This window comes from Arctopsyche grandis, chromosome 13 (assembly GCF_051622035.1).
Source record: "Arctopsyche grandis isolate Sample6627 chromosome 13, ASM5162203v2, whole genome shotgun sequence".
Taxonomy (NCBI): domain Eukaryota; kingdom Metazoa; phylum Arthropoda; class Insecta; order Trichoptera; family Hydropsychidae; genus Arctopsyche; species Arctopsyche grandis.
In genome coordinates, this window is record NC_135367.1 from 8,308,372 (window position 1) to 8,322,590 (window position 14,219).

General features: G+C 33.0%; 2 protein-coding genes across 3 annotated transcripts in view; one reads left to right on the top strand and one right to left on the bottom strand.

Annotated features, from left to right (window-relative positions):
- The first annotated feature begins 643 nt into the window (after positions 1-643).
- GlnRS (Glutaminyl-tRNA synthetase) lies at positions 644-7,360 on the top strand. 2 transcript variants are annotated; one of them, XM_077444886.1, is made up of 13 exons: positions 644-838; positions 3,073-3,342; positions 3,431-3,559; positions 3,631-3,739; positions 4,947-5,312; positions 5,392-5,579; positions 5,654-5,880; positions 5,955-6,091; positions 6,163-6,334; positions 6,407-6,644; positions 6,717-6,865; positions 6,943-7,132; positions 7,208-7,360. In XM_077444886.1, exons 1-13 carry the CDS (start codon positions 722-724, stop codon positions 7,256-7,258), a joined length of 2,343 nt encoding a protein of 780 aa, XP_077301012.1. In that variant the 5' UTR covers positions 644-721; the 3' UTR covers positions 7,259-7,360. The 2 variants fall into 2 exon arrangements, with proteins under 2 accessions (XP_077301012.1, XP_077301013.1); XM_077444887.1 differs by having other exon boundaries at positions 679-838; positions 4,959-5,312; positions 7,208-7,359.
- A 4,238-nt stretch (positions 7,361-11,598) lies between these two features.
- The window catches only part of rdgA (retinal degeneration A), a 229,449-nt gene continuing 226,828 nt past the window's right edge, over positions 11,599-14,219 (bottom strand). Inside the window, exons 18-20 of the mRNA XM_077444888.1 lie at positions 13,047-13,204; positions 12,811-12,974; positions 11,599-12,731 (exon numbers count right to left, since the gene is read on the bottom strand). Of these exons, the coding sequence (XP_077301014.1) occupies positions 12,682-12,731; positions 12,811-12,974; positions 13,047-13,204 (372 nt within the window). The 3' untranslated portion in view covers positions 11,599-12,681. The remainder of the gene's footprint in view (positions 12,732-12,810; positions 12,975-13,046; positions 13,205-14,219) is intronic.

Below are 14,219 nucleotides of genomic sequence, written 5' to 3' on the forward strand. Positions count from 1 at the left end.
TTGAGGGGAAAATAATTTAATATTTTTATCGTTCGGGGGAAACATTAAAGTCGCTGGTCATTAGTAAATTGCCACTAATTAGTTGTATACAGTAGAACCGATCGATGCATACAATAAATTAAATTTAATTATTTTGAATTTTAAAATCTAAATGGTCTATGATTTTATGGTGGCAAACAACTGTAATGCTTTTCTCACCATATCCGACAGTAAATCAATGTTGTTCTCTTCGGTAAACGGACTTTTGCGCAAATCGCGATCGCACACACAACAATCGTTGGCACAAAAATCGCGAATACGGATTATCTGGCACTCGAGTTCTCGTTAGTACAATATTTCATGTACATATGTACCTTTCGATTGATGAAGTTTTTACGTGCCAGATGTTCCGTGATCGAGATTTTAGTGACTTGCGTAAGATCGCATTTTGCGGAATAATCACCGAACCGTTTTCTTCAGCCGAGGAAACACTTCAAAAACAATTTTATTTGTAGGTATTAAAATTAAAATAAAAAATTCATTTTTAATAAAAGCCTTAGATTTTATCTTCAGATTCAATAGTTACAAAATAAATTGCAATCGAATTAAATCAAAAGGTTAAAAAACAGAAAAGATAAATAAAAAGATTATGGTCATAAAAAGCGTTGCTAAGTTGTGCAACGAAGCCACGCGAGTTGTGAAGTGTCAAATCGGTCAGTGAGCGCCCGGCTGTCGCGGGGCGATGGCTTCTCCGGAGGTTGCGTCGTTGCTCTCGGCGCTCGGCTTACCCGAAAATAAACTGAAAGAAACCCTGAAAAATGCAACTGTGACGGCTCTCCTGACGGCAGCCGCCCAACACGTGAGTCAACATAACCTCACCCACGTGACACATCCACATCTACCCCCGTATTTTTTTGCCGGCTTCTGCACGTGGCCATATATGTACGTATGCGAGCAGTGAATGGTGAATGTGATGTGAGCCTCGTCTCGTCACACTTTCCCGTTCTCTTCCTGGCCTTCGTCTATACATGTCTTCGTCTGAATGAACCGTCACGTGCGCGCCTCATTGCATCATATTCGTTTGTGCACTTCTCCATGAAAGTGCGATCACGATTTGTGCAAAAACTTTCCGACCAACCCATATTTCGTCATGATTGTTCTTTGTTTCATTTGGTAGCCCAATACAATGATCTCTTGTTTGTATGTCGTATGCATTTTTTATTTACTTTCTGATGCGACTGCTGTTTTGCAGAGGTTAATAAAATAACCAAAGATAAACTTTAACTTATACTATCTTTCAGCAATTCAAATACAGTTGTACTTCATTTTGTTATAATTTTTACTCTTAAATTGAGATTTGAATTTACATCAATTTTGTATTTCAGCACTGGTTCAAAAACAATTTTGTCAGATAATATGTTTTTCTCTAGGTCTTATTTTTTTTTTTTTAATTTATACCCGGAAGGCCTTATAGGTAGCCCCAATGCGCTTTCCTGGACAGAAACATTGTACATTTGATACAACTATTATCAGTAATGTAGTGTATGCTAAAAGGAGCCGCCGTTATAATTGGGTTTCGAGGATTATCTCCAGGCTAAGTGCATGTAGGCTAAACAATGACCACCGAATTGGCGTAGTAACGGCACCCGGTCCCTTCTCAGAAGTGACATCGGTAGCGTGCGACTGAGTGTCGTGGGAATACATATCTGGGTACATGCCTAAACAATAGGGAAGTAACCGGACGTCGAAGATGCTCTGAGCAACCTGTCCTTTATAAGGAGGTACTTAGACCATATCTAGACATTCTGGACTGAGCACTGGCGGTGCGTGTATCTCCTTAATCACCAATAAATGCTGTGAAACGACTTTGGCCTTTTACTTGGATCCTCCACCCACCCCTACGCAACAGTATTATACAAAGTACATCAATACATATCTATTAATATCCACAGAGACATTTATAGTCATTTGTGAATTTGCAGCATTTTATACAATTCAGCGAAATTCGAGATTGCCGAAAACTCGAGATTTTGCGAGAAAAAGTCTGACCAGCAGAACTACATATAATACTCGGAATACATTGTTTTCAATCGAGGTCAACCCACCGGATTGAATATTGAAATAGTGGGTAGAATAGTTTTTGCCAATTTGAAGAGGAACCGTTTCAACAATGAAATCAGATAAATTGTTAAACTCTGATAGGAAACGATCGACCTGGAGTCACAAATCCAAGGTCTGTCCAGCAGAAATCAGTGAGATTTGAACCCGTGACCACTCTGTTCAAAATATTGTATGCTAATCACTAGTCTATTCTGGTTTGATTTTGATAATTGAATTGAAGAAATCTTAACCGTTTGCCCGCGGCCGTCTTCTATGGAAGCTTTGCGCGACAAGTCTGTAGCGCGGCTGTCTTCCATAGAATTTCTGAACTTTGCACGCGATTTTGAGCCTTATATGCGCCTATTTCAACTGTTTTTAGGTTCAAAATTGGTTGAATATATTACTGAGAGTTGAATGCCATATATTCAATTTGCTTAAAATGAATATATACCAGTCAAAATTAGTTTTTTGTGGAACCATACTGAAATCTCGTTTATGTGACGTCACGTCTGTGTAACAATGGCGACGATACGTCTCAATTGAATGAAGAATGATTATTTGACAATTAAGCCATAACTACGAGATATATTATGTATTTTATTGCTTAAAATAATACTTTATGTGTTTATTAACATATCTGGTTACTTGAGTAAATATTAAAATCTGTATTTAAGGTCGAAAACTCGATTGCCAAATTCGCGAAAAAGGTGCCGCATACAGGACTTGTTCGCTATATTTATTGCCGCGGGCAAAGGGTTAAAACTCTAGTTCAAGTCCATCTCCAAACAACTCTAAAAGAGAACACAGAATAGGCAATTTATTGAGCGATAAATCGCTCTGTAAAATACGTGCTACGGTAGTTATCGTAGCAGCTAATGTTACGACCGATTTACATAGCACTTGTCTGTCTTGCTAATCTATAGCAATATATGGTCTCAATATACATACAAATTTAGAGTATTTTCACTTAAATGTATTTCTTTTTAATTTCAGGTGAAAGATATAACTCTGCCGAAAGGATGTGGTATGTTAATATACCATGCAGCGACGAAAATAAAGCCGCAGATAGCTCACAGACTGTCGTTTGTCACTCAGTACATTGCGACTGAAAAATTAGATTCCACGGTCCGCATCGATGCCGCTTTGGAGTATTTGCTAGCTCACGTCAGCGATAACAATGTCAATGTAGGCGAATTCGAAAACGCATGTGGAATCGGTGTAGTCGTCACACCTGAACAAGTTGAACAATCGGTCGAGAGCAAGGTCAATATCATATCTAAATGCATTTGACGGCTACTTAAAAAGTGATGAAACACATAGATAATGCTTCAATTTGATAATTCACTTTCAGCTATCGAAATTCCGCGACGAGCTGCTCGAAAAGCGATACCGGTTCAACACTGGACTCATTATGCAGGCTGTGCGCACTGATTTACCTTGGGCCGATGGAAAAGCTGTGAAAAATGAAGTCGACGTTCAGGTCCGTGTTGGTTTTTATAATTGACACGTTCAATGTGATGTTTATTTTTAAAATTTATGTATATGTTGCAGGTATTGGATCTTTTGGGACCCAAAACTGAAGCCGATTTAGCTCCCGTGTCCAAGGCCGATAAAAAGATCAAGACTCCAGCTCCAGCATCAAAGAAAAATGATAATGCTGGTTATTATCATAGTATAATTTGTCAATTTTTTTCACAAGCCTCTTCTATATTTCATACTTAGGCGGCCCAATCCTTTAATTAACATATTTAATTACATTAGTTTAAGCCGGGATCATTATTTTGATTGACATCCTAATCATCTTTTCATTACTTCAAGAGTTTCATATTATATATAGTTCAAATAAATATATTCCACCAAGATTGTTATTTAGGGCGGGATTATAATTAAGATTGAAATCTGAAACATAATTGTATATCCGAAACATGAAATCTGAAACATTATCGTATATATGTATATATATATAATTTTTATATATTTATAGTTGACGTTGTCGTACATTTGTTATTGAAATAATGTTTTTATCATTATTATCTTTTTATTGTATTGTATAATTATTTTTTTATATTTTAGTACATTTTATATATATGTATGTATAGTAGGTTTTTTATATATATATATATATATATATATATATATATATATATATATATATTTCTTTTTATATATGGTTGTGGCTAATTGCAGGTACTATATCCGAAAATTATTGGCTATTTGCAGGTACTATATCTGAGAATTATTGGCTATTTGCAGGTACTATATCTGCGACAGGCGCAAAGCCTTCTGCGCATGCGCGTAAACTGTCACTGTCAGCGTGTTTACTGTTAAAATTTTGTTTTAAACCTCTTAAAATTTAGTTCGAACTCGTAAAGTGATGTAGAGTAAAAAATATAATCCAAATTAGTTAATATTATTAATTGTTAGAAAATTATTATCATGTACAACGTATAATACCTACATACAAGTACAAGCCGCGAACTAGCTATATGATTTAAATCTATTATAATTACGTGCCAATTTTATTTGCCTTATGTATAATGAATGATTGATTAAACAAGTCTAGCATACATTAAATGTAAGAAATTATAATCGGATTATAAGTTCATGCGCAGAAGGTTTTGCGCCTGTCGCAGATGTAGTACCTGCAAATAGCCAATAATTCGCAGATATAGTACCTGCAGATAGCCACAACCTTTATATTGTTTTAATTGTATATACAAAACATAGAAGACGCTTGTTTTTAAAAAAAACTTTTCTTTTACTACAGTTTTTATATATATATTTTTTTTTTTTATATTTTATATTTTTATATTTTATATTTTATAGTTTGTGTTTAATGGTAATAAGTTTTGTATTTTGTGTTATAGCCGTTCCGAAAGAAAAGGAAAATCATGTGAATGAATCCGATAGTGCGCCTACCATTCACGATATGATGAAGAAAGTGAATTTTCACGCTCCCGGTGATAATTATAAAACTGATGGATATGTAGTTACGCCGAATACCAAAAAACTTTTAGCAGCACATTTGAAAGTTGTCGGAGGAAATGCTAGGACTCGTTTTCCGCCTGAACCGAATGGAATTTTGCATATCGGTCATGCAAAAGCTATCAATATCAACTTCGGCTATGCCGCTGCACACGGTGGCGTTTGCTATTTGAGATATGATGATACTAATCCTGAAAAAGAGGAAGAAAAGTTCTTCGTCGGCATTAAAGACATGGTCGATTGGTTAGGTTTGTACTTTTTTTATTATAAATACCTACATAGTATATTTTTTTATCAGAAAATTGCAAGTTTGTTTGTTTTTTTAAGGATACAAGCCTGCTGCTGTTACTCATTCTTCGGATAACTTTCAACAGCTTTACAAGTGGGCTGTTGAATTAATTAAGAAGGGTTTTGCATACGTGTGTCATCAAACGACAGATGAAATGCGAGGTTTTAATCCTAAACCGTCTCCGTGGAGAGATAGGCCTATTGAAGAAAGCTTACAACTCTTTGAAGTAGTATTATTATTTCATAATTTCAACATATATAAAAATATCTTATACTTATATGCTTATCATTGTATCATTAGGATATGAAAAATGGAAAAATCGAAGAAGGTAAAGCAACTTTAAGAATGAAAACTACCCTAGAGGAGGGAAAAATGGATCCGGTCGCTTACCGTATCAAATTCACTGCACATCATCGCACTGGAAATAAGTGGTGTATATATCCAACTTACGATTACACTCACTGTTTGTGTGACAGCATAGAAAATATCACTCATTCTTTATGTACCAAAGAATTTCAATCTAGACGGTAAATAAACGTAGCTTTCATACAATCATATTTATTCTCGTACGAGTATGTGTATATTTATTGTTGGTTTACAGGTCGTCTTATTACTGGTTGTGTAATGCATTGGATATATACTGTCCTGTGCAATGGGAATATGGCCGACTTAATGTTAACTATACGGTGGTTTCCAAAAGAAAAATTGCAAAGTTAATCACCGAGGGAATTGTAAAAGGTATTTAATTCAAAATAGAATTGAAAATAGTCTAGGGTACGGTCGTTGAGAATATATTTTTATTATTTAAGATTGGGACGATCCAAGGTTGTATACGTTGAGTGCCTTACGTCGCCGTGGATATCCTTCAGAGGCAATTAACAACTTCTGTGCTGCGTTAGGAGTTACTGGAGCTCTCGGTGCTGTCGATCCGGCTATGCTAGAAGCTTCCGTTAGAGATGTCCTCAATAAAGTCGCTCCGAGGTTCGTTTCTTTGGAATGATTTGTGTGTATATGTATGTATGTATGTAATTAATGTTGAATTTTCTTTGGTAGGGTTTTAGTTGTACTGGAACCGTTGAAAGTGACTATTAAGAATTTCGCAACGTGTGGTGTGAGCAAAGTTTCAGCGCCAGATTTTCCAAATGAACCGGAGCGTGGTTCACGTTCAATAGCTTTCGATCAAATTGTGTATATTGAAGAGTCGGATTTTAAAGAAACTCCGGAAAAGGGGTATAAACGGCTTTCGCCGAACCAAACTGTTGGACTTCGGCATACTGGATTCGTCCTAAAGGTATGTTGTTATCAACAAATAAAATTAGATTTTATATGGGAATTTATTTAATGTCTAACATTTCTATTATAGTTATCAGAAATAGTTAGGGATAAAACTGGCAAAGTTACGGAACTGATATGCACTGCCGAGAATCCCAGCGATCCTGCTTTTAAACCAAAAGCTTTCATACAATGGGTATCTTTTCCGATGGATGTTGAAGTTCGGCTTTATGAACCATTGTTAGTGTTTATTTTATTGTTTTATTTATGTTTGTAACAAATGTTTTTATTCAAACAACTTTTTTTTATATTCTTAGGTTTATTCATAAAAATCCTGAAGATCCTGCTGTTGTCCCTGGTGGATTTTTAACAGACTGTAACATGAATTCTTTGAAAATTGTGAACGCCATGGCAGATGCTTCCCTTATAAATGCAAAAGTATTTGATAAATTCCAATTTGAAAGGATCGGTTTCTTTTCTTTAGATCCCGATACAACCCCGGAAAAGGTTAATAATACATTACCATATTGAAGTGATCTGGTGTTTATTGGTTTCATATTTTCATTCCGTTTATTGTTGTAGATGGTGTTCAATCGTACAGTGACATTGAAGGAGGATGCTGGGAAAGTGTGAAGGATTTTGTATTTTCATACGATGACTTAGGAAACTATGTGTTACCTTTTTATATATTTATTATAATTTTTAAAGAATTGAAAGAAATCATTGAATGATTCAAACAACAGAGTTTTATTACATTTTTAACTCGTAAAAGGTACAATAAAAACGATAACTAACTCGTTTGGGAGAAAGAAAAAGATTACACCAATAAATATTTATATCACTCATATGGAAAAAAACACAAGGTGTGAAAATGTGGATACGATTACATACATTCTAATAAGATCTTAACGACACTGGCTTCCTATTATGCCTCATTATAAAAAGTTGATATGAAAACAGACTACATACAAGTACATAGGTTTAAAGTATTTCATTGAAGTTTTTTTCGTACACCGGCAAAGACTCGTTTATTTCATTTAATATTCGCCAAATGAAATATACACTACAAAAATAGACAGTAAATTCCATGTATCTGCTGATATGTAAGTGAAAAATTAGGATTTTTTAATTAATAGAAACCTTATTGTACCGTTTGTCAGTTCAAATCATTCCCAACACTCCCGACATGATAATTTAAGAGTACTCAAACATCATTGCTGAATATTGTTTGGTTTTGGTTGCATTCCTTACGTACAAGTGATTAGCAACAATATCACAAAAAAAAAAAAAAAAAACTATAAATAATGTCATTTGACGAGTCAATTTTTACATCATTGTCATTTTTTTTTTAAATCATACAAAAAATCATGTTAAATAAACTTCAATCCGATCTACATTTTTGTCTACTTAGATTATGATTTTTCCTCTAATTTTGTATTTCCACATTTTCTAATATTAAAATAATTTATTCAAAAGGTAATCAAAGTTTAGAAATAGATAAAAAAAAATTAACTTTCAATTTATGATTAGGAGCATTATCAGTTGCAAAAAATCATGATTAGGAAAAGTTTGGACCCTTAATTCGAGACAAAAATTGGTGCTATAAGTAATTAAGTGATTATAATTTTAAAAGTATCAGGTTCAAATTTATCGAAAATATTTTCTTTATTTTTACTTTACAATCATATCTACAAGATTTATCATTTAAGGGTCAAGTCCCGCGTCACAAACGCGAGGACGACCCTGCCAAAAAATCATCAATTATCAAATCAAGAATGGGAGGCTATGTTTCTTTGATTTGACGATGCGATTTTTTTTTCATTTCAAATATAATATTGTGATTTAGGTACATTTACTTATCATAAGGCGTTTCTTTTTCTTCTTTTTTTTGTCATAACTTGAAGAGTCGAATTAACGCTTTAACCACACGAGGAGATCTTACAAGTTTGAACAGTTTCTATGTATGTTATAATACGCATTGACCTATTAAAATTTAAGACTCATTCCCTACTACCGCACATTACAAGCCGTCCACTGATTAAACTCTATACATTAATAATAACCATAAGATTTCTATAATTATCGGAATGTTGAAATTGTGAGCAGGTGTTTGATACATTAATTTTACATTAGATTTTTTTTTTTTTTAAGATTAAGAAAATAATTTACAAACTTTCGTTCAGCTTTCGTATATAAGGCTTCCATGATACAATATAGTTTTAATTGAATTTATGAAATTGCTACAATGACATACATACGTGCGTGTGTGCATGATTGCCGTAATTATTAAAAAAGATAGAAATTCCCTGGTGCTTGCAGTGGCTAACATATGTGTTGATACCAAAAATATTTTAATTATACATTATGTACATGGGTATGCTAATTTTAATATTCTGTACCTTAAAAAGAATTTCAAAGATATTTCTGAGCCCTCCTAGCGACGAAGAGAAATACAATATATAAATATTAGAGGATTTTATAAAAATAGACTAGCATTATTTGATTCAATAGAAGAGCTATGTATGTATACTATTTTATATAATAATAATATATAATATGTATCAATGAATAAACAGAGAGTATTGTTTTATAAAAATATTCAGAGAGTTAAATCAAATAAATTCACGGATAAATACTTAAATAAATTCGTAAACATCAAAAAAAGAAAAGATTCTAAATCATAAATCATAAATCAACATTGGTAGAATTAATTCGTATTACAATCTAATACCAGTAAAATATGATTGCTTCTTAACTTAACCTAACGATGACTATTTACATTTATTTTTACACATGATGCTTAGAGCACAAGTTTGGATTTCGTAGGTAACTTATATTTATTATTGCATAGATTTATAGATAGTAAACTTTCAAAATAAAAATTAACATGCAGATCTACAAAGAATTTTATAGACATAAGATTTAAAATCACAATGAAATCCAATTCGTAAAGATTGGCCGATGATTACATAATAGATGGCAGATTATTATTTAAATCATCGCCCATTTATTTTCCGACAGTGAGATAATTTACTATTTCGTTTTTTTCAGATTGAAGTAGCGAATTAATAAATACGTGCATTTAAAAGAAGACGAGAGTGTTTCCATGATATATATTCGTCGTCTACTCGACGTTACAATATATGAAGATTTCAAATGATGCAATAGCAGTATTCAAAGAGAATGTGATTGTCAGGTGCTTAGTTGATATTATTAGAAATGAAACTTACAATACAAGTATTTATATTTTGAGATTAATCATCGATGTAAAGATTTGACATGGTCTTTAATATATATATATAATATAACAACTAGAATCTATGATCAATATATAGACTATATCAATCATTTACACACAACTGGAATGGAACGATTTCAAATGGATTCAATAGTATGCTTAGTACATACATACACATATGTAGATAGATTATTTGAATATCAGATATTGATCGCATATTTATCATTATTTTAATATACACAACCACATTATAAAATAGTTATTAAAAGTGGAAGACTAGTTCAGAAACAGTATAGAAATGTTTTTCAATATTTAAATATATGTATGCATACATATGTTAAACATTATAACGAGGCATTACATTGACTTGCATATACTCTATGCATTGTAACTGTACAATGCACTTTCCGCGGAAGAGTTTCGGTGAGGCGATGAATGTTAGCCAATGTAAACACGCCATTAGAATGTGAAACGCGTGAAGAAATCCATCCAGTTGTACATGTAAAGCAACTATGAAATATCATAAGTTATTTAACATTTTATAAATTATTGAAATTTAAGTTTCACTCTTATTATATTATAATAACATGACAATAAAACGTTTAAATTTTACGCTATGAAGCAATACAAAAATCATATATGTACGTCGCAAAATATGTCAGAAGCTCAAAATAAAGTTAAAAAGCTGAAAACGTGCGTACAAAGCTGCCGCAAAATAGAAAATATTTTTTATTGTATATTACAGAGGTAGGGGCGGAAACAATTAGATGATTAGTAATTTGAAAACGAATGTTTTAATGTAAATATAAATATTCACTAAATAAAATCCAACTATATAGTAGTACAGCATTATGCCACAAAGTAATTTTCTGAAGATTAGGGCGAAATCACACAGAGAAGAACGGCACGTCGTGTGCTTGGCTCCCCACTGTGGGGGTTCTCCTACATTTCTTCAAATATTTGATACACCGTTATCGATCACTGTTAAGCAAGGATACAATTTTACCGAAAACACTCCGGGGGGTGATTTTCCGACGGTGTGTGTTGGGCATGCCACATTTTTTTCGCATTTTTAAAAATATCTACATAAAAGAAACCATGTGCCGTGTCCCTTGCTGTGTTTTCGCTCTTATCGGAATATTGTTCGTTGCTTTCATTAAACACGGTCTCTGAAATTCATTGAATACCCGTTCAGATGTTATCTTCCAATTCCCGAATAGTCTGAGGCTAATGAATATAAATTCTATTCCTCAAATAGCCACACCGAAAGACATTGCACACTGATAAATCAGGCAAAGCACGGAGACGAGATATAAATATTGGGAATTTCCATTCAGAAAGTCCAAAAAAATATTGAGGTTATGCCGAGAAAACAAATCCATGTCCAAAAATGTATCAAGGTTGTCTCTACGTCTTTTGGAGTTTTTTTTTATTGTAATATAACTTAACTAAAGCATCATATCATATATATAATAGTGCTATTCTGTGTGTCTGTGTGACATAACGCTCGCCGTACTATTAATAGTGGTTTCAATTCGACTTCGTATGTAAAAAGACTGCCAACAAAACGTACAAATATAATACGAACATAATAACAGATCGACAAGAAACTTCTATATATACTGATTGCTACCAATGTTTCCTCTAGGCAAATTAGTCTCTGAGCATTTAGTGCCATCTATTGAAAGTTTATTTGATTAATTTTTCTATTGGTGTTTTATATATTTTTACCATTTTATTTCATACTAAAAAATTAAATATATTTAAAAGGTATTTGAAAAAAATACGACCGCGTGCGGATTGAATACAGGACTGACACATTTCTTTTAATTTTTTTTAAATTAATAGCTTAATATGCCATAACCCATGCGATGGTATTACAACGGGCACAACACTAGTGTAACATAACTTTCAAAAAATGGCTAGTATTCTTTTATCAAGTCGGTGAATATTACATTTAATGTGCTCGTTTCCAAAAAACTGATAATCTAATAATTTTCGCCCCACTCTGTACGACTATATTAATATACATATACATAATGCTGCTCACTACAATGAAAAAGAAAAATAAGGACAACGAAAAGACTCTTAAAGTCACATGAAAACTAGTGACAGTATTCTCACATCATTGTCTTTCTTATACCGTACATGTTGAATGTCGGTGTACCTTAAGTTTATACAATATTATAGTTAATAATACAATAATTTAATTGAACACTAACATGACCACATGTGATCAATCAAAAAATTGATAACAATAGTATCGTATTGTAGCCGTATATGATAAGAAAAAAATAGCATAAATTTAACTATGCCACATAGTATACGAGTACGCCATATAATTTACATATGTTTTCAAATTTACAATTTTTTTTTAGTAGTATATATACTTGTTTGCCTTTTTTTCCACTATATATATATATATGTACAAGCTATGATTTTTTATATAATTTTCAACATTGGACTATACAGATTTTCAACGGTATTATTAAGCATGGCTGTTTCAAAAAATATATCATATAATATTAATAAATATAAAGTGGAACATTAAATAGCGTAACTTTTTTTTTCAATTGTGATAAAATTCAGTAAAATCTATCGTATGCATGAATGGAATTAAAAAATATTGTATTTTGTAACAGTCAATATTTTTCTTTTTTCTAATCGGAAAATTACACATCTTTTGAGTCTTCTTAAAGTCTAAAATATCACTCTTTCATGTGAGTAAATTGTCTTATTAATAGAAGAATATATATTTGATTTTATAAAAACTGATTAGGCAATGTGAGATCCATATGGCTAAGGCAGCCAGATTAGTTCAAACAACAGTCTCTAAATCCTCAGAGGCCACTTGAAAGTTTTCTTGACCTGAAATTCGAAATGGCGATTAATTAACATAAATCCAATTATATGCAATCAGCGATAAAGTGTAGAAACAATAACCCACTTTCAAGATAAGCGGCAAGGTCATGGTCTTCGGCCAAAAGTGCAAGATGACGAGGAGTATGTCCTCGTAAATCTGTTCTTAATAATGCAGCTCCACCTGCTACTAGAAGACAACAAACTGCTCTGCGTTTGTGAGCTGCTGCTTTGTGAAGGGCTGTCTGTCCTCTGTTATCACACCAAATAGATTAATACTCATCTTAAGATCAACACAATCAAACTTAAACGGTTAAAACTGACTTGTCGTTATCTTGCATGTTGAGAATGGCCGTAGGTGCACACGCTATGAGATATTTGACAATATCTTTGTGTCCATAGCGAGCTCCGATATGTAAAGCGGTTTGACCTGTTGAATCGATGGATAAGAGAGAGTAACCTGCTGCGTGTAGTTCTTTCAACTGAAAATTTAATAGTTTATTTACATATATATTCGAATAAATAAAATCGAAATTGTATTCGTATTTCGTTGTCATGGTTTCGGAAAAAAAATTAATACTAAATGTGCTCTGGTAGAATATGGAAATCGAAATAAAGCTGCAATAATGTCCCAATTTAAACAAATTGCAGACTTATCACCAGAGATCGATTTTGCACGGATGCTTTTAAAATAACATTGTAATAACTTGAACACAGGAGGAGTGTTGCCCTCACCAAGTTCTTGTTTACAATATTTAGGGGCTATATCTCCTGTCCGTCTATCCTGGCTGAGTTGGGCCTTCATGCTCCGGAGAGTGTGATATGGACCCGCCATCGTCCCCTTTTTCACACTCCTCTGGCTAGAACTGTGGCTTTTAGTTATTCTCCCATTCCTCGTGGCCTCCGTTTCTTTAATTCACTGGATGGTGCCATTGACATTTGTCACATCTCTCTTCATTCTCTGCACCACTTCCTAAGTTATGGAAGTCGCGACCATTTAGAAAGGTTGAGTTAGTTTATGTAGTTATGAATTTATTAAGATTTTTTTTTCTATGTCATGTTTTATTTATTTATCTTTTCTTTATTTAAGTATTTTTAATTGTAAAATTTCATGTACTTTTTTCCTTTTGTCCTTTCTTAATCTTTTCAGCACACTCGTCGCTTTGCAGAGCAATCTGTTAGACGAGTGTGCTTGATTAATTGATGTTGTATAATAAAATATAAAAACAATAGACCGCTCCATTGGTGTTCAAAGCAAGAGGACAAAAAAGCATGGTTTTTCTAAGTATTTGACAATAGTGATCGGTTTTTGTGCGAAAAGCATCCACCCAACGCCGATCTTTGCCTATCACCATTGTATTCGAAGGATATGTATTAGCTTTTAAACTTTGTAATGTGAATTATAATAAACAAAAAAAAATGGATACATATATTAGAGCAGAGATTAATCAATCTTTAATAAATTTGACCAGTAGCGGCTCGTGAAAATTACCAGTG